General features: G+C 45.2%; 1 protein-coding gene across 3 annotated transcripts in view; it reads right to left on the reverse strand.

The window, feature by feature from the left end:
* The window catches only part of LOC109302673 (arylsulfatase D-like), a 46412-nt gene extending 28493 nt beyond the window's left edge, over positions 1-17919 (reverse strand). For 2 of the 3 annotated variants that reach the window (XM_019524363.1, XM_019524364.1), the window contains exons 1-7: positions 17812-17919; positions 13627-13767; positions 12599-12720; positions 11325-11447; positions 7533-7956; positions 5444-5580; positions 3529-3663 (exon numbers count right to left, since the gene is read on the reverse strand). In XM_019524363.1, coding sequence (XP_019379908.1) covers positions 3529-3663; positions 5444-5580; positions 7533-7956; positions 11325-11447; positions 12599-12720; positions 13627-13767; positions 17812-17852 — 1123 coding nt within the window. In that variant the 5' untranslated portion in view covers positions 17853-17919. Of the gene's footprint in view, positions 1-3528; positions 3664-5443; positions 5581-7532; positions 7957-11324; positions 11448-12598; positions 12721-13626; positions 13768-14636; positions 14816-17811 lie in introns of those variants that run through there. The other variant, XM_019524365.1, reaches the window with a different exon arrangement.
* Between the last annotated feature and the right edge of the window lie 466 nt (positions 17920-18385).

Here is an 18385-nt window from a genome sequence, read left to right on the forward strand (position 1 = left end):
TCCTGTTCAGCTGTTCACTGTGACTCTGAATCTATACCCATGGTTATTTCATAAACCTGTATCTCTGTGGGGAGGTAAGGAACCTAATCCTGTGAAGTATCTTGATTTTATTGTATAAACAAAGCTAGGGGACAATTATGGACTAACTTCCCTACAAGGGAAGTTCCTTTTACTGTGTCCTGAAATGTAAGGGTGAAATTACATGTTATACTTAGGCCCTACTAAATCTGTGGAATATTAAGTGGTATTAGAATGTGCTGCAAGCAGTTGCATGTTAAGGGTTACTGTATTTGAGTAAAATATGAGTTTTTTTGCCCCACTTAATGGGGGGGAAATGCTCCTTGCCCTACAATCAATTATGAGGCAGCGGGGGACAGACAGCTGCTGCAACTCAGGCCCCAACTTGGGGCCAGGGCTGGGGCTGGGGCCACAACTGCTGTCTGTCTTCTGCTACCTCTGCATGTCCCACTGCCCCTCCTCTGCAGCCCCCAGTCTCCTTCCTCCCCATGCTGCTTCTTCCCCTGTCTCCCCGTCTGCCGTGCCCTTCCTTACCAGCAGGCTCTGTCCTGGATGCAGTCTGGAGCACGGAGCACATGTTCCAGCCTGGCCCTGTAGCAGCAGTTCTGGTTCCAAGCCACTGCTATGGGGCCTGGCTGGAGCCATGCTCCATGCCCCAACTTGCAGTAGGGATAGACCTTGCTGTCACAGGGCAAAGGTAAAGGAGAAGGTGGAGGGGCAGGTGGAGGGGAGCCTTTAGGGATGGAGATGGGAGGAAGCGGGGTTGGGGACCTGAGGCTGTGGGGTGAAGAAGCAGCACAGAGGGAGGAAAAGGGGCACAGGGGAAGGGGTACTTGGGGCTGCAGAGTGGGGCAGGCACATTGGGTGGTAAGTGGCAGTGGGAGGAGCAGGCAGCAGGTAGCATGCCTTTCTCACTGTCTGCCCCATTGCCTCCACACTGCCTGCCTCCCTCACCTGCCACCTATTGCCTGTCTCCCACTGCCCCTCCTCCACTATCTGCCCCTAAACACGGGACCCCCTACTGCCTCGCCCACCGCCTGTTCCATTACATCCCTTCTCATGACCTCTCCTCTTACTACCTGCAGTAGTGGTGCAGGACAAATTTTAGATAATCTTTCAATAATTAGTTACCAAGCATGGAAAATTATAATACATTTATAGATTTTCTGTGTATAGAATCTAATTATTGGGGATACATCTTAAGTTGAGATTTGTTTTGTATTTGCTTACATATGGTAATATTGTTTCTTGCTTGCCACTAGAGGGTTGGTAAACAGGTGCATGGCTAGAGACCAGGATACCTGGGCTCTATCTTTGCTTGAAGTGGGAGGCAGAGCTGGGAGCAGAGCATCTTGGGATGTTGGGGGACTGCAAATTGCTCATTTTCTCTCCATGGACCAGACTGAAGTTACCCAAACATGAGCACAATCCAGAGATAATCTTCACTTAATGTGCTGTAACTTTGAGAGGACACTTAGTGTGAATTAATGAGCTTGAACCTGTGGGCACTCATGTTTTAAGTGTCCTTAGTATGTTCTATGTAACATGTAACTTAACCCTAATATTTTTTTACTTGTTTTATCTTATTTGACAATTGATAGTATTATTATTCATATTATTGTTATATAATTTTTTGTCATATCGTACAAAGCTGTAAGATGTAATGATATCTTGTAGCAATGGATGCCACAGCTTACTTATTTGTTGTGATTTATTGCTCTACGATGTATTGTTGTTCAGTTTCATTTGGTATCTCCTTGTTCATTTAATAGAGCAGAGCATAAATTGGAATACCCAATTCATAGTCTTTCGAACATTATTTTTATGCGTCTATCATGTTCCATTTTACTCACCTTCTCTTAGCTCATATTTCTCATTTCTCCTCTACTGGGATCTCAACCTTCATCTAGTCATTTCCACTGTTTATTTTCTCTGCTACTGTTGTGTTTTTCTTGTGATAAGGCAAGGGGTTGAAATGGTAAAAGCTAGCTTAGTGAGATGCTTGCAAACTTTACTGGTATAGGAGCTTCATGATAACTACAGAACCACACTTCCTCTGTTAGGAGACTTCGCTGTAAGGTAAGAGGCACAGGTAGAATTCCCTGTTCTGCTGCTGTATTGTATATTATCTTAGTCAGGTAACTTAGGGAGAGTTTCATAAAGGGACTAGGATGTTGAGATGTTTGGTATCCTCAGAACAGATTTGCTATATCACACCCTTCTGTGTGATAAATCAAGGGAATGGCAAGTTTCCTGCAAAGTAGAAGGTATGGATTCAAGTGCCTCTGGGTGAGAGGAGCCTAGAACTCAGGTCTCCCATTTCTTGGGTAGGCTATTGTTAAAAAAAGATGGCAGTGGTTCTTCTTCATCCTCCTTCTATTGAATTTAATGCTTCTATAGCTGCTGCCCAACATTTAGATGTAAGTAACAGCATAGGTCACGTAGCCTGTGAACAGATGTTCAGTCTCTGCTCACTTGGGAGAAACCACGAGTACACGAATGCTCATAATTTTTCTCCAAGAGAAAACTAGCAACTATGGGAGAACTATAACTCAGGAACAACCTGAATGAAGTGGCTTCTAGGAGAATCTGTCTCAAGAGATTGAATGTCTGTACAAGTAGGGGTCCAAAAGGAGCTGTAGAGCTGCTCTCTGGAATCCCAGTGAGCTTTGCTCCCTTTCCCTCCCCCTCCCACAGGGCCAGGGGAGAGCATGTGTCAGTCCCAGCCAGGCAGGGAGAAGAACCCATACCCTGACTTCGTTGGGTTTTGAAAAGTCTAGTCCTGAAGGCTTTAGGGGACATGTTCTGCTTCTGCATTTTTCAGTGGGCCTACTTAGGCTACTCAGGCCAGACCAGAACCAGCTGACTTGTTCCCCCCTGCCTGGGTAGCCCCAGCCCCCCTGGCACAAAGTGCAGCACTTAGGTCCCTGCTGGGCTGCAGCTGGGCTGGATCATGGTGCAGAGAGTTCAGGGTGGAGACCTCTGTGCATGGGACAGCCACAGACCCACACCACTTGCCTTATGTGGCATCCCCTTGGCCCCCTTCCCTTGTGTGGCAGACCCTTGCCTCTGCCCAGACTATACCACTTTGTATAACTTCTTGATAAGAGAGGAGAGAAGCTCTGGATCTCCTCTGTCAAAGCCTCACTAAAAGGAGAGGGGGATTTTGAGCTGGAGTTCTTAAGGGGCATGGTCTCCTGAGGTAGCAAGCTGATCAGTGCTGACTTGTGCCCTTGCTTTGTCAACTGTCTCTGGGTAGAAAAAGAAGCCTGCAAAGCTCATTGGGATGCCTGCTCTAGGGATCCCTGGCAACCCTACATCAGCACTGCAGGCTCTTTGCTTCTCTCCTTGAACTTCTGTACAGTTTTCTCCAGGTAATTTTTTCTCTGAGGGAAACAAACCTGGGAGAGTTCTCCTGGATGATTTGAACATATGCATGCAGCTTTAGACCACTTAGAGGTGGAGTAGGAACTACAGAAAACACAGGAAAATATTCCACATCATTCTCACCTTTATATATTCCATTCCAGCCCCCTCGTTGGACATTTCCTTCTTGAGCCTCCAAGAAACCGCCATGGTCAGATGCAAAATACACAAATGTGCTATTCTTTAGTCCTTCCTTGTCAATTGCTTCCAAAAGTTGGCCTATAAATAAAGAAAAGTGTGTTGTTCTATAGTAAAACAGAAACAGACTCTAAGGACCTGATTGATTGCCCACTGAAGTCAAAGGAAACCTTTCCAGTGAGTTCAATAAGCACTGTATTAGGCCCTACACAAAGTCTTGGATGAAGTTCTTGTATGAATCAGATATTGACTATTATCACACCTTTGTATAGCCCCACAATAATAAAAATATAAAGAAGAATCACATATTATAGGAAAATCATGGGTCTAGATGAAAGTATTTTTACACATGTTTCTAGGTAATAGTAATTGCCATAAAAAAAGAAAAAAAAAAACAATCAGGAAGTAAATTGAACTAGTAATCCTTCACCCAGGCTTCTCAATGCCTTTTGGTTAGGGCATTAGCATTATTTGACTTCTGTGTGTCCTTGAACAGTTTGCTGAGTCTTTCTTTACCTCAGTTACCCATCTGTAAAATCCTCACAGCAACTCTGAGGATAATACCATTAAGGATTCTGAGGTGATACTAGAGGGGTGGGAGCCATATAGACACACGCAACAGACAGAAGCTCCCAGAAATAAAATGCAGTAAAGTGCACATTCAAGTTTTTACTAACAATTACCATATTTGAACCACTCTGGATTAAATATATGAGAAAGGCATTCTTTGAGACCACATGCCAGCAACTCTTAAATAAATACGAACTAGGAAAAAGGTCCCACATGTTTTTTTTCTGAACATTAAAAAAGTGTGTCCTACACACTGATTATCTTCAACATGGCACTGTAACTATCAAAGAATACACCAGAAGGTGTTCTTGAGAGATGGATGGTCTTAAGCCAACTGTTTTCTAAGGATAATGGTGCACACTAAAAGTAAAGTGCAGTGTAACAGTGTTTTCATAGATTTCATAGACATTAGGGCTGGAAGGGACCTCAGAAGATCATTGAGTCCAGCCCCCCACCCAAAGGGCAGGAAGTCAGCTGGGGTCATAGGATCCCAGCAAGATAAGAATCCAATTTGCTCTTGAAGGTGTTCAATGTAGGTGCTTGAACCACCTTTGACGGCAGGCTGTTCCAGACCTTGGGGGCTTGGACAGTAAAGAAATTCTTCCTTATGTCCAGCCTGAAATAGTGTTCCAGTAGTTTATAACCGTTCAACCTCATCATCCCTTGGGGCGCTCTGGTGAACAGACGTTCCCCCAGATACTGGTGGTCACCCCTGATAGGTGGCCATCAGATCACCCCCGAGCCTGTGCTTTTCCAGGCTAAAGAGCCCCATGGCTCTCAGCCTCTCGTCGTACAGTCTGGTTTCCTGAACTCTGATCATGCGCGTGGCTCTTCTCTGGACTCTCTCAAGCTTCTCCACATCCTTTTTGAATTGTGGAGCCCAAAACTGGATGCAGTACTCCAGCTGTGACCTCAGCAAGGTCGAGTACAAGGGGAGAATGATGTTTTGGATGCACACATATAATTGAGAGCTCAGTTTCAGACAGTTTAATGTTATGTGTTTCTGCGATTTGTGGTAGGGGCACTTAGTGCCTCAATCATGGGCAACTGATGCCTCCTGAGTCTGGGGGGGGCACCAGATCAGTGATGGGAGGGTGTCCCCCACTACGGATTGCTAAGCTAGCAGTGAAACCAGAAGTGCACTTCCGGTAACACTTCAGGTTTCATGGCTGGAGCTTCCAGGGGGTGCACGGCTGATCTTAAGGAGTGCATGTGCACCCCCTATGTGTTGCCAGTGGCCTCAATTTTATTTTAATTTACTTACTTACAAATCCAAATAAAGTCTACTCACCCACCAGCCAGTCCATCTCCTCTACGTTATCACCATATAAACCATGACTGCTTCTCCCACGAAACTTCTCTGTTGTGATGAGGGGCGTGTGGACATGTAAGAAGGAAACAAACAGGAGGAATGGATCTTGCTTGCTTCTAGAAGCCAGCAAAAATAATTAATGCCACATTTTTACAAGAAGAGTTTTTTAGTGGAAAAACAAAATCAATCAATCAATCAAACAAAAACACTTTGAAATGTATTACTAAAATTTGTATTCAACATCCTGCTAATAATAAGTTAGAAGCACTACAGGAGGCCACAACAAATTTCAGATTCAACTTTCTTGAATCTGGAGGTTCTTTAGGATAACAGAGTTCAATAATTTTGCTTCTGAATTGTTTCCAAACTAAAACTAGGCCTTTTTTTTTTGGTCCCAAGTTAGGTGTAGCTGACATTGCACAATCGTGTTACTGAGATTTTACCTGATGCAAAATTAAAGAAAAATCATATTTTCGCTTTCTTTTTCACTTTGAAAATTTAATTTAAAAACAAAAATCTTTTTTAGGGAAAGAAATGAGAGCCAAAAGTTTTCTTTCTGTGTATAGGACACATTAAAATGTTACACAGAGAATAGAATTGTCCCATTTACTGCAAACAGTCATGTTAGTAGTAGAAGTAAAATCTCAGCTAGGCTCAGATTTTTCCCATGGATACATGCAAATGAAAATAAAGAGCTAGGCTCTTTTCCTGTGTCCCTGTGACAAGGTATTTAACAGAATTTGATGGATTATGACAGGCCATGCTGTAAGTACTTTTGCTATGATTGAACTTTCAATCTCTAGGCTAACAACAATGTGCTTTAGCACCCATACCACCCCAGCTCCTAATCTATAGTCTAGTGGAACTTACTAACATTACTCTGAACCTCGGGGGGACAATCCTTTTGGCAGGTGGGTCAGGGTGGCTCTGCAGCTGGACTGCCTTTTTAGGTAGCAGTGGCTCCTTCTGGATGCCACTGCTGCTGGTCCTAGCCCCATGATACTGGCAGGGACCCATGCTCACAGCCTTGACCCAGGCTCGACATATGCCTGCTCCAGACTTGGCCTGGTGGAGCAGACAAGCCCCAGACTAGGCAGAACCTGTGCATGTGGCCTTACCCTGGCCCACCTCACACCTGCTCCAGACTACCTACCCATGCTGAGAAGAAGCAGCAGTGGCAGCAGCTGGGCAGATGCTGCTGCTCAGCTTGGGAAAAGTGACCTGTCCCTTCTTCCGCTGCCAGGCCCTTCTTGCTGCAGCCTCCTGGAGCCTGCACCCGGGATGCCCTGTAGCTCCTCTGCACTGCCACCGCTGGATGGCCTGGAGGTGGCAGTGACAGCAGTAGAGAGGAGTTGCACAGTAGCCTGGGCATGGGCTCCGGGAAGCTGCATCAAGAAGGGCCTGGCGGCAGTGAGGGAGAGGGGCTGCTCTTCCCCCATGCCAAGCAGCAGCTTTTGCCTGGCTACTGCCACTGTTCAGTGTGGGCAGGCAGCCTAGAGTAGGCATAGGGAAGGCTCAGGTTGGGGCTGTGTGCTGTTAGCAGTGGCAGGGAGGAAGAGCTAGGCATGCAAGCTCTGAGGTACTGTGGTGGGGAGTGGGGGAGGTTGCTGACCGGCCTATAGCAGCTCCCCAGAACTGCCTGTGTGTCCTGTGGGACCAAATAATTGACCACCCCGTTCTAAACAATGCAGTCCAAAGAGGCAGTATTACTTTTGAAAAACTCTTTAGCTGAAAAATATTTTCTTCAGTTATCTCGACATGCAGACTGTCTGTCAAACTAATATTTTTGTACTATGCGCCTAATGTTTTAGAGAGCCATTCATGGACCAAGATGGAGTGTAGCTGGTATACCAACAAAACAAAATTATATTCCCTTCCCTACGGAGCTTATGAACTAAGCATAAGACAAGGAACAACAGAGGGATACTGACAGACAAGGAATCCCAGAAAGCCATTAAACAATACTGGCCAGAATAATAGGCAATTATCACAGCATGCCAGCTGCCTGGTCAAATGGTAACAAAATAGGTAAAATACATTGAAAGGTAATGTGTTTTTTGTTGTTTACCGTTCAATAAATGAAACTGTCTCTTTAAGAAGGTTGAAAGTGGTTTTCTCCAGCTTCATTGGTTGTTCAGTAATGTCGTGGTTTCTCATCAGGATACAATTCCAGTACTTCGTAAATCCATAGCTGGAGAACCAGGAGATGAAAAACAGGAAACCACATGTGGCAAAACATGTAATAGTCTTCCATTTCACTGAGAATAAATTGGTAAGTTTTCCAATCAAAAGTGTAAACACAGCAAGGGCAATTATCTGAGTGTGAAGCCAATAGGTATCTTGCAAAGACTGGCTTAGCTCAGGATTTTCTCTTCCTTGACATTCGTTCACAAGGCTAAAAGGCATTCCATAAAAATAATTGAAGCCATGGTTTAGAGGATGGTGGCAGTGATCGTTGCGGGATTCACAGTTCACACCCAAATGCCACTTGCCTGAAAATACAAATCAAAGACTTTAAAACCTGTTTCATTAACTGTAGGTACTTTTTCTCCTATTGTTAACAATTTGTCCACTGCACTAAAGTATAATGTAGTGGCTCAACCAAGAAGACTTTCTTGTATATAGTTGGCATAGACTCTCAGGTAAAAGTTATAGGGGAGGACCAGAGATGACCCGAGCAGGGTGCGGGGCCTGGGGGAAATCAGCCTTTTTGGGGCCCTGCCCCTGGATGCAAGGAAGCCAGTGGTGGATTTGGCAGTGTGGGGGGTGAGGGTGCTGAGCAGCTGGACACGTCAGATTTGGTGGTGGACTTGGTGTGGGGAGGAAGGGGGACATACTGAGTGGCTGGACATGAAGCCAGCGGCAGTGTGGAGTCACTGTGGCCACTCTACCCAGCTCCGCGGGGGCCCCCCAAAACGCGAGGCCCAGGGCCATTGCCCCGATTTGCACCCCCTGCCCCCCCTCCAGGGAGGAATACAATAAACAGAACATTCATTCTTCTCTTTCTCAACTCGATTAACAGAATTTCACTGGGGGAAAAGTCCAAAATTAGGAGAGAAAATTTGTGACTGAGTTCAAATACCAATGTAATTATTCACTTTACGAAGGAACTTTGTGATATAAGAAGTGCCTAAGTGGCACTTAAACACAGTTTGGATTTTACTTCCCCCAAGGCAGAAAAGGACATGCTCTTGCAGCTGGAGACACTGGTCAACTTATCAAGGCTGCCAGCCACAGAAGTGCATGGAGTTCGTAGCTCTGATGTGCTCCCACAACTGGGAGTCCTGTTCAGCTGACTGCTACTTCAGTCAGGGATCACAGATCAGATTCCACTGTGGTTTAAACTTAGGTTACTGCACAGTAAGTGAAAATTCCTGTGCCATATGGGCACATGTCTATATGTGTGCACCTGTATTGTGCAGTAACTATGGTGACTTACGCCGACTTGGGTGTAAATTTGATCCCTGCATGATGCAGGTAGTTACTGCACAGTAAGGCACATATAGATGCCTTACTGCAAGGTGGCGCTGTATGTGTGGACAGATTTGGGACTAACTTTCATCTCAAGTCAGTCCACATAGCCTTACTGTGTGTTACTGCACTGTAATTCTTGCACGTGTAGATGCTGGTATAAAAACTACTTACTGCACAGTAAATGCTTATGTAGACACACCCACTGAATGTCTGTCAATAGCCTGAATCTCAGACTGTAAGTGCCAAAAGCTTCAGTTACAAGGGTGCATCAGTTCTTCTTAGGCATGTGAAATAGGATTTAGACCTCTAAGTATGATAATCACACATGGGAGAAACCCCTTGGTAATAGAAACACACACACAAGCCACACATGGGTCATCATAATCAGCAAGGCATAGGCACGGCTCATGAATGCTGCGATGCCAGGGCGGATGGAGCATCCCACAGAAGTGTGTGTGTGGGGCAGGGAGGGGTCCACCTGCTTGGTGGCAAACCCGGAAGTGAACTGGAAGTACTTCTGGGTCTACTGCTGATTGCACCCTCCTGTGCCCCCCAGCACAGTAATCACCCACAGAGGGACTCCAGATGCCCCCCCAGACCCAGGAGGTACCAGTCACTGAGCTGCGAGGGTGGAGGGGGGCCCCTGTGTGCTCCCCAGTGGGCCCAGAAGTGGACCGGAAGTGCTTCTGGTCCACTTCTGGGTCTGCTGCCAAGCACGCTGGGGAGCCCCCTGTGCTCCTGTGGGATGCTCCATCCACCCCAGTATTTCAGCATTCATGAGCTGGCTGGTACCTTGAGGTATGTAGAAAAAACATTTAAAACTGTGTCTATCTCCAAATCATTGAATCTTTCCCAATCTCTCCAAATCGATTGGAGGGTTCCGGTTCAATTCAGAGAGATTAAAAGGTCTCTTGACTCGATTCAGATTCAGAGATTCATCAACTGAATCAGGCCAAATCTCCACTGAATCAAATCAGGGACCGAAGTTTCACAAAGCCCTAGTGGGCATCCTGGGCACTGCCTGCTCAGCCGGCTCTCACATTTATGAAGATGCCACAGTGGTCAGCGATGGCCTGGAGCATGACAGAGTGGAAGCCCTGCTGGCTGTAGTGGGGCAGTCACCATGGCATGGGCAGGTGACAGGTATGTAGGTCCCATCAAAGGCCCCAATGCAGTGGGGGAAGCCCAGAGCATGGAACTCCACCACCATTGCCAGGTGGTTGTGCATGTAGAGCACCGTGTGCCCCAGCACATCCTGTAGGGTGGCTCACACCTCCAGGACCACCTCTCCAGTGGTGCCCTTGTCCAATCCAAAATGGTAGCTGACATACTGGAGGCCGGTGGGCATGGCCAGCTTGAGTGGGGTGATGGCCAGCAGAGTGTCTCCATGGGGACGGGCTGCCGCATGGTGGTGTCCTGCCACTCCATGTGCAGGTGGAATAGCTCCAGGAGGTCCTGGAAGGTGGGCTGGGTCAGGCAGAATGCCTCCATCCACTGTTTGTCATTCATGGTGGCATTCAGGGTGGGCCCAGGTAGTTGCTGAATGTGGGGGAGTCGGCAGGGCCCAGACTGCTGTGGGCCAGACAGCAGTAATCGCGGTGGGCCAGCAGGGCCAGCATGGTGGCCATCAGGAGCCTGGAGCACTGGGTGTTGCTGCCAGGGTCAGGGGTTGGAACAGCCATGGCATGGGGAGGCAGAGGCTGTGGTGAGAGAGCTGCTGCATGCTGTTTCTATGCTGTTCATGCTGCTCCCAGCTAGAAAAGTGGCTGGCTAGGAAACAGGGAGTGGGGCTGCCTTTTAAAGATGGTCTGTGGCCTCCAGCTTCCCCTAGTGGTGGCTGGGGCCCATTGCAGGGCCTCATGATGCAGGAGCAGTTTGCTGTTAGGAGCAGCAAATCTGTGCCTGCCTCCCTGCATGTGTAGATGTCTGCCTTGGAGCATTTATTCTCAGGTAGTTTACTCACGAACCAACTGTTTCTGGATCAAATGCATGTGTAGACATGCCCAGTAATAAGGAGGCTGCAGAAGCAGCCAGCAGCCACTCAGTGACTCAACTAAGGCCATCAATAAAGACTGGCTACCAGCTGGCATGCATAAATACATTCCAGTTTCTGTTTTTATGTGCTGAGAATATACTTGATTGATTTCTTTGGAGTGATTTCTGTTTTGTGGCTACTAAATAGTGTGTATATCCACACACATTCCCCTTGGGTTTATCAAACATGGACTAACATTTTTTTCTATAATGGACTGTATTTTTCAAACGTTAGACTGCTTAAAGTGTTGTAGAGATTGCAATTCTAACTGATTCTAACCATGAAAAAAATCCCAGTTACCAGGATGCCAATGGACAGGGATGGAAAGAGAGTACATCTGATGTATCATACCTATAAGTGCTGTGGTATAACCTTGCTGCTGCAGTATTCTGGCAAAAGTTGTTTCATTGGGAGGAAGGCCTCCTGAGGCACCATTCCAAAAAACAATGCGTTGCTTGATGCTGGAACCCATGCCTGAAGTTTAATACAATAATAATGCATGACTATTTCATTTTCTCATATTCCTTTCAGATCAATGCAAAGTCACATTCCCCTTAAAACCAAATTTCAATAACATACTGTCAAAGATCATAAATTTCAAAATGTAACAGACCTGCAAAGCCATTTATGAACCCTACATGACCTGAACTGACTCCTGTCAGTTGGTGTAAACCAGTATATTTCTATTCATTTTAGTGATGCTAGACTGATTAATATCAGATCAGGATGTGACCCGGGATCTTTGTCTAGTTATAAGCAACTGGGGTACTGGTGGTAGAGTTTTGCACTACTATAATTGAAAGTCTATTCAACATCTAACTGATTTCACTGTGAAAAATCTTGTCTTTATATAAAGTTTAGACTTGTATTTGCTTACCTTATTGCTTATAACCCTGGGGTACGGAGAAACAAACACTCAAAGCAGCTTCAAAAGGGAAGGGGAAGCTGCTGCTATTATGATGCACAAGTTACGAATTTCTGAGCCTGTAGAGAAGCAAAATCCCTCCAGTTTTAACCTTGCCAAAATTATAGCAATGCACTTCACTTGAACTGCTATAAGCTCCTGCATGTGACAGTTACAGTATAACAGCTGCTGCTTGCTTCTAACATCAGCTCCCCTCTCCCCTTTGGAAATTGCTTCAAATGTACATTGGTCTAAGCTCCTAGATGTATCCTACTGAACAATTCCTTCCTTTATGTGCCCATCTTCACCTATTTATGGTTAACACATAGATCTGAATTAATCCTATTTAATGTTGATTTTTTTCCACATGGCTCAATCTGCCAATACAGCAGCAGTTATTTTGTTCCTGCTTGCTTAGCCCCAGATCTTAAGAACTTTATGACAATTTTTGAGCTTTTGGCACAGCTAAATTGACTAGGGGCTTCCAAGCAACATTTTCTTTCCTTTATCCTGTGACTAACAGGACACAAAACCATTTCTAAACACAAACTAATACAGTGTGATGCATGCTTTGCAAAGACATCAGAAGTAGCTACATGGTACTAGAAAAGGAGGCCACTGTTTTTAGTAATGTTAAATTTTTATAATTACAGTTTTTCTTACTTAAGGGAATTTTAATGGCAAATTGTGGTATTAGTGAACCATTGGAGAGAGACCCAACCTGATCTGATGGGGTATCTGCCAGTCAGGAAAGCTGCTCTGCTTGGGGTGCAAACTGGAGCTGCAGCAATGTGCTGAGTCAGTCTTACTCCTTCCTTTGCCAGATGATCAATATTAGGGGTCCTAAAGAGAAAAGAGACCCTCTATGTATTCCATGTAATCTAACATGTCCTTGCTGCCAGATGCCAAAGTTGGGAAGCAGAAGGTTTAAATGCACGTAATAGTGAATATAATGAGGAAAAAAATCTCTTTCCCATTCTAGCAATTTAAACTATTTATGATCTTCATTATAAAATTTAACCTTCCAGATTACTAAAATCTGACTATGCAAAGACAGCAAAGGACATCTTGGGATAAATATATCATGGACATGGAATAATCATGGCACTCACATATAATAAAATATAAACAGGTGTTTCTTGGAACTGTCATTTGGGAGCAAATCCCAGTCTTTGATACAATCTTGGAATGACAGACACACAAACTATAAATATACTGATATAGATAAATTATCCATTCACCTTCTTATTACAGAGCCCCCAAAAGTTCCTCACAAAGTGCAACATTATAATATTACTTCATTCGTATAATGCCAAATCTACTGTGGAGTATTTTATATGTCAACTGAACAGAAGAATATGTAGATAAAGTAATCAGCTAAACAGATGAACAGTTACATAAATAACTGCAGCATTTCCCTGACAATAATTAGCAGCACATGTTTTACTGCTGAATAATACTGGAACAGATTTCCTGTCTATTTTAGGTTGAAAAACATTGTGCTATCATCAGAACAGTTACAAGAAAAACTTGAAGGATTGCTGGTTATTTTTCATATGTGGATAGGGTGGCTGTTCAAGAAGGTCTGCTCTTTTTTCCTACCTTGACATTTTCACAGAGTGAGGTGAAATAAATATACACAACATATACAGGTGAAATTCTAGGGTCATTTTAGGGGAATCTTCTGCTCTTTTACACCATGTCCCCCCAAAAAGGACATCCTCTGAACCTGTCTTATAGAATCCTTACCTTATTGTATCATTGCCATAGCAGCCTACGTCTCCAATACCAAGATCATCGACCATTATAAGTAAAATATTTGGTTTGGAAGCATTTGGTACACATGTCTTCAAAAACAGGCACAAAATTTGCAAAATGGCTAGACTTCTCCTGAAATTCAAGATTAAAAATAATATTCAATACAATTATACACTTTTGATTTCAACTACTGAGGTGGCTCCTCAATAATTTCAGTTAACAGTAAACCTTTTCCATACTCTTAAGTGTATATTTGTGAGTGATATCTGTACATATGTAAATCTCTACAAGATAAGTGCCACCAGGTGGTGCTCAAGAATTTACAGAAAAGTTCTCAAGTTTCATAGGATCCATTAACTGAGTTAAAATGATGTTTATGTGAAGTTCTTTATGCCAAAATCTTGGAACAGGCTGCCCTGAATTAGCATACACCCTGCAGATTTAAAAGAATTCATTCAGTGACCTCTGAAATGGACTTCTGCATCTCCTGGTACACATTTCTGGGGTCCATAACCCACAACACAGATTTAGAGGCAAAAATATTCTGGGATGGAGAACTTGCCGGCTGAATCCATTATCACCCAAATCAACAGCTTTTCCTTGTACACGGAAGAGGAAACCAGTCATTACCAGCAACTGCAAACTTGAGGCTGTAGCAATGACAACATTATCTACTGTTATTCCTTGACCCAAGGGGAGCTCTTACCCATCTCTAGCCTTAAGAATTTTTTAATGCATATCTTGCTACCCAGGCCATCTGGAGAGGAAAGAATTTCACTTTGCTGTTGAAAGAGCAAAAAAGCAATATTTTCTTAACACAGGTATTTGCCACAACATAACTTATATTTGTTCATAGCCCCCATGCACTGCAATCATGATGTAGTCTTAAACTAAATCGCATATTAAATACTGTTAAAATCCTGATGGATTAATACAAGACCATTTTATATTGGCTTATGTACAAAACTTTGAAAGGAGCATTGATAAATTTCTTCCCTTACCATTGCTGCTTCAGATGTTTCATGATTTCTTCTGCAAAGTAGCAATCAATATAGCTGGCTACATCAACATTCCAAAACAGCAAGCAGATAGGATCATCTCTCTTCTGGCTATTCACTCTTCCTTCAGCAGGAAGATTACCACTGTTTGCAACTAAAATGTATGTACTGCAAGCTAGTAGTCATTGAACTCTGACTGCTAGTGTGAACAACTGCTCATGCTAATAAATAAAGATAACAAAGTACAGAGCTCCATCCTGCAGGAAGCTGATTACCTTTAATCTCCATTGACTTCGGTAGTGTTGTAGATACCAGCACCTGGTAGCAGTGAGCCTTACATCCCCAAACATTCAAATTACAGTAATTAAAAATGTCAAGAACAGAACTTATATAAGAAACTGATATAAGGGAAGGAGGAGGGGGAAAAGCCAGAGATGAGTAAGGGAGATACTACAGTGGTAGTAATTCAAGGTAGAAAATTGTATTCAAGGTGGAAACATTGTAACTCAGGGTAGAAAAAGTGGTAGTAATTCTACCTTGCTTTTCTCCCCCTCCCTTCCCTGCTTCACCTTTTGTTTTTCTAATTTGTACCTATTTACATTTTCACTGACATCCTGCCACACTTTTAGCTCCTCTCAATCCTTGGAGTCTCCGAACAGCAGAGACTCCCCATGCCTGAAGAAGGGTGACTGCACCTGAAAGCTTGCTAAGAACTTTTTTCCAACTATTTAGTTGGTCTAATAAAAGCTATCACATCTACTCAAAGAACCTTGCCTGCCTGTGCCCTTAGACCAACATGGCTACAACCAAAAACCCTGGAGACTTCACAGAAATTTGTGGGAGTATCTGTAGACTTCAGCTAGGTACAGATGTTCAAAAAGTTTGTCAAACCTTCACAGGTTTCTCTAAACTGCGCAGATTGAAACATGAGCGAAGTGAACATGTTCACCCTTTGTGGCACGGGTTGGGTGGGGGGCACGCAGCTGTCTGTACTGCTGAGGCCAGAAGGTAGGGACCGCTTCTGCACATCTTCCAGAGTACTAGAGATTGCTGAAGGCAGCCAAGCAGGAACCATCCCTGATTTGCTGCTGGGCTGGCTGGCTGGCTGGGCACCTGGGCATACTATGATGACCCGCTCTGGGGCTATCCTGGAAGCCTAGGCCTGGGTGCAGGGGAGAGTTCATGGTGATGGCAGGGGGCTGTGGGGGTGTGCCTGATAGGCAATCAGGGGTGGCCTGGCTCTGTAGAAAGAAGGATTGAGCTCTGAGAGGCCTTATCCTTCCATCTACAGAACATCCCTGTCCCTGTTGCTCAGCACAAGCCTCTCAGGCTGCCCAGCACATCCTGCAAGCTGCTGCTGGTGCCAGGCTCTGGCAAGACACGCCAGACAACTTGGGTGGCTTGCTCCTGTCCCCACTGCCTGAGATGCCAGCAGACAGTGACCTAGTATGAATTGACAGGGGATCCTTACATCTCCCTTCAACTGAGAAACTTGCATAAAAGGGCTACAAACCCAGCAGGTATGGTCATCAAAGGAGCTGCTAACCTGGGGAGAATCCATAGTTGGCAGAGGTGTTAGAATGACTCTATGCTGTGGGGGACGAAGTACGGGCTGCAGGCTGGATCCAGCCCACTGAGGGAATTTATCTAGCCTACGGTGGGCCCCTCAATCCTGCCCAGCCCAGGTGCAGGGAGCAGCCCAGGCTGTGGTGTGTGTGGCTGGTCCCACTGCCTACAGATGCTCAGCAGGGCTGAGCAGCCATACTCACTTTCTGACAGTCCTGGCAGTGGTGGCTCCTTTCTGCTGCTGCTGTCACTGGACCCAGCCCCACTGCTTGGGCACTCCAGCCTGTCCACCCTACACCCATCACTGGGAGCAGGATGTGCCTGGGCAGGGTGCACAGCCGGGCAGTTGGGATGGGGCTTCAGGCAGGTGGGGACCAGTGTTTGGGAGATGGATGAGTGAGGACCAGATCATGGGGTGAGATTGTGGGGTGGTGGCAGCAGAGGGATAAGCCATGATCTGCTGCCCATACAGCCCTGGGACGGGTGTGAGCTCTGTAGGCAGGGGCATGCACGGAGCAAATTGCAGCTCTTCTCTGAGCCTGGGCCCAGCCCCACAATCCCAGACCCAGCCCTGGATGCAGCTCCCTGCCTGCCCGTGGCCCCATCCTGTTCACCTAGTCAAATGCCTTTCAGGTCGTGGCTGGTCTCTATGGAGACCCTGGGATCTCTGGGTGGTGACAGCAAGGGGCTTGGGCCTGGGGCAGTCACAATTCACTTCCCGCATGCCCCTGCCCGCAGAACTGGAACCCTTTGCAGAGGTGTATGAGCAGCAGAACGAGGCTCTGCTCTGGTCCCCAGCTCCATGCTGTCATCACCCTGAGATCCCAGCCTTGGCTGCACCAGCCCTTCCCTCTCCCAGATGCCACTCTCCACACTCCTGCAGCCCCATCCCAGCTGCCTGGCTGAGTGTCCTAGGTGTCTGGGTGAGCTGTTGCACCGGTGGGGGTGCTGACCCAGTTCACGACAGCTCACCAAAACTCCACAGGCCCAAATAATTGCCCACCCCTGCTCCATGCCATCTCTTTCCAGGGTCCCCACTAGTATAATGGGCACTGCTAGAACAGTCCCATGGAACAAGTTAACATCATGCTAGTAAAAACCTATGGCCTGCCCTCAGAATTGGAGAGATACCGAGGTTGTATTAAGACATGTTCAACCCCATTAAACTCATGCTTGGAGCTCAGCATATTAAGAAATATGCCCTGAATTCATGTGAGTTCATGCAAAATGTGTACAACCTCCACAACCCTTTGTATAAGTGAACAGCTTCACATACATGCACACACACACACACTCAGTCCCTGTGTTCTGTTATAGACTGTATCCCTAACCCCTTTTAGAAGCGGCTCAATCATTGAAATCAATGCAAGTTTTTCCTGGGCCTGAGGACCCTGGAATTCAACATCTTAAGACATGTTTAAATTATTTAGATACCAAAAGGAAGAAGTCATTCATTTCAGTAAAACCTCTGCTTTTACTTATACAAATATGACTATCCATTAGATGTACATCCTTTCTAAGGATCAGCAAACTACAGAAAATGAATCACTGAGACCATAATTTAACGAAAAAGAAAAAGAGATCCCATTTTTTAAAGGTAGGGAAAACAAACCCTTGTCTCAAGTCTTCTCCTTCCCTAGGTATTCCTCTCATTCTTCAATTTGCTAAGAAGCAGTGATCCACTTGGAAACAGTAGAAAAACTGGCATAATTGGATCAAAGTTCCTGATTTTCTCTTAACTGTTCTTTCCTCCTCCCCCTGCCCTTCCCACGGGCATTGTGCAATAATTTACTAGGAATGTTGCCAGGATTAGCAAATTTACTATTACTGCTGTTAAAGATTTACATGTATTTTTGACTGCCTAAGTACAAAGTCACTGTTCTTGAAATGCTGATTTAATATGGTTGCTGCCTCACTTGGATTCCCTATGTAGTTTACTCTAAATCTGTATAGCAGCACCCATCATTGTAATATTTGCTTGCCTTAAAAGATAATTAAAATCAAAATCCCATTTGCTGCTGCTTTTTACCTTACCTTTCTTAGAGCTTCAACTCAAACCACCAATGCCGAAGAAATTATTTTTACTCTTTGTTCTGAGAGCCTCAGCTCTGCTATAAAAAGAGTGGCATGTCTCTTGCTCTCACCCTTAAGCCTGACATCTTCATAATTCCTGCAGAATTTGGCTG

This window comes from Gavialis gangeticus, unplaced genomic scaffold, assembly GCF_001723915.1.
Source record: "Gavialis gangeticus isolate Ggan-Ray unplaced genomic scaffold, GavGan_comp1, whole genome shotgun sequence".
NCBI classification, from domain to species: domain Eukaryota; kingdom Metazoa; phylum Chordata; order Crocodylia; family Gavialidae; genus Gavialis; species Gavialis gangeticus.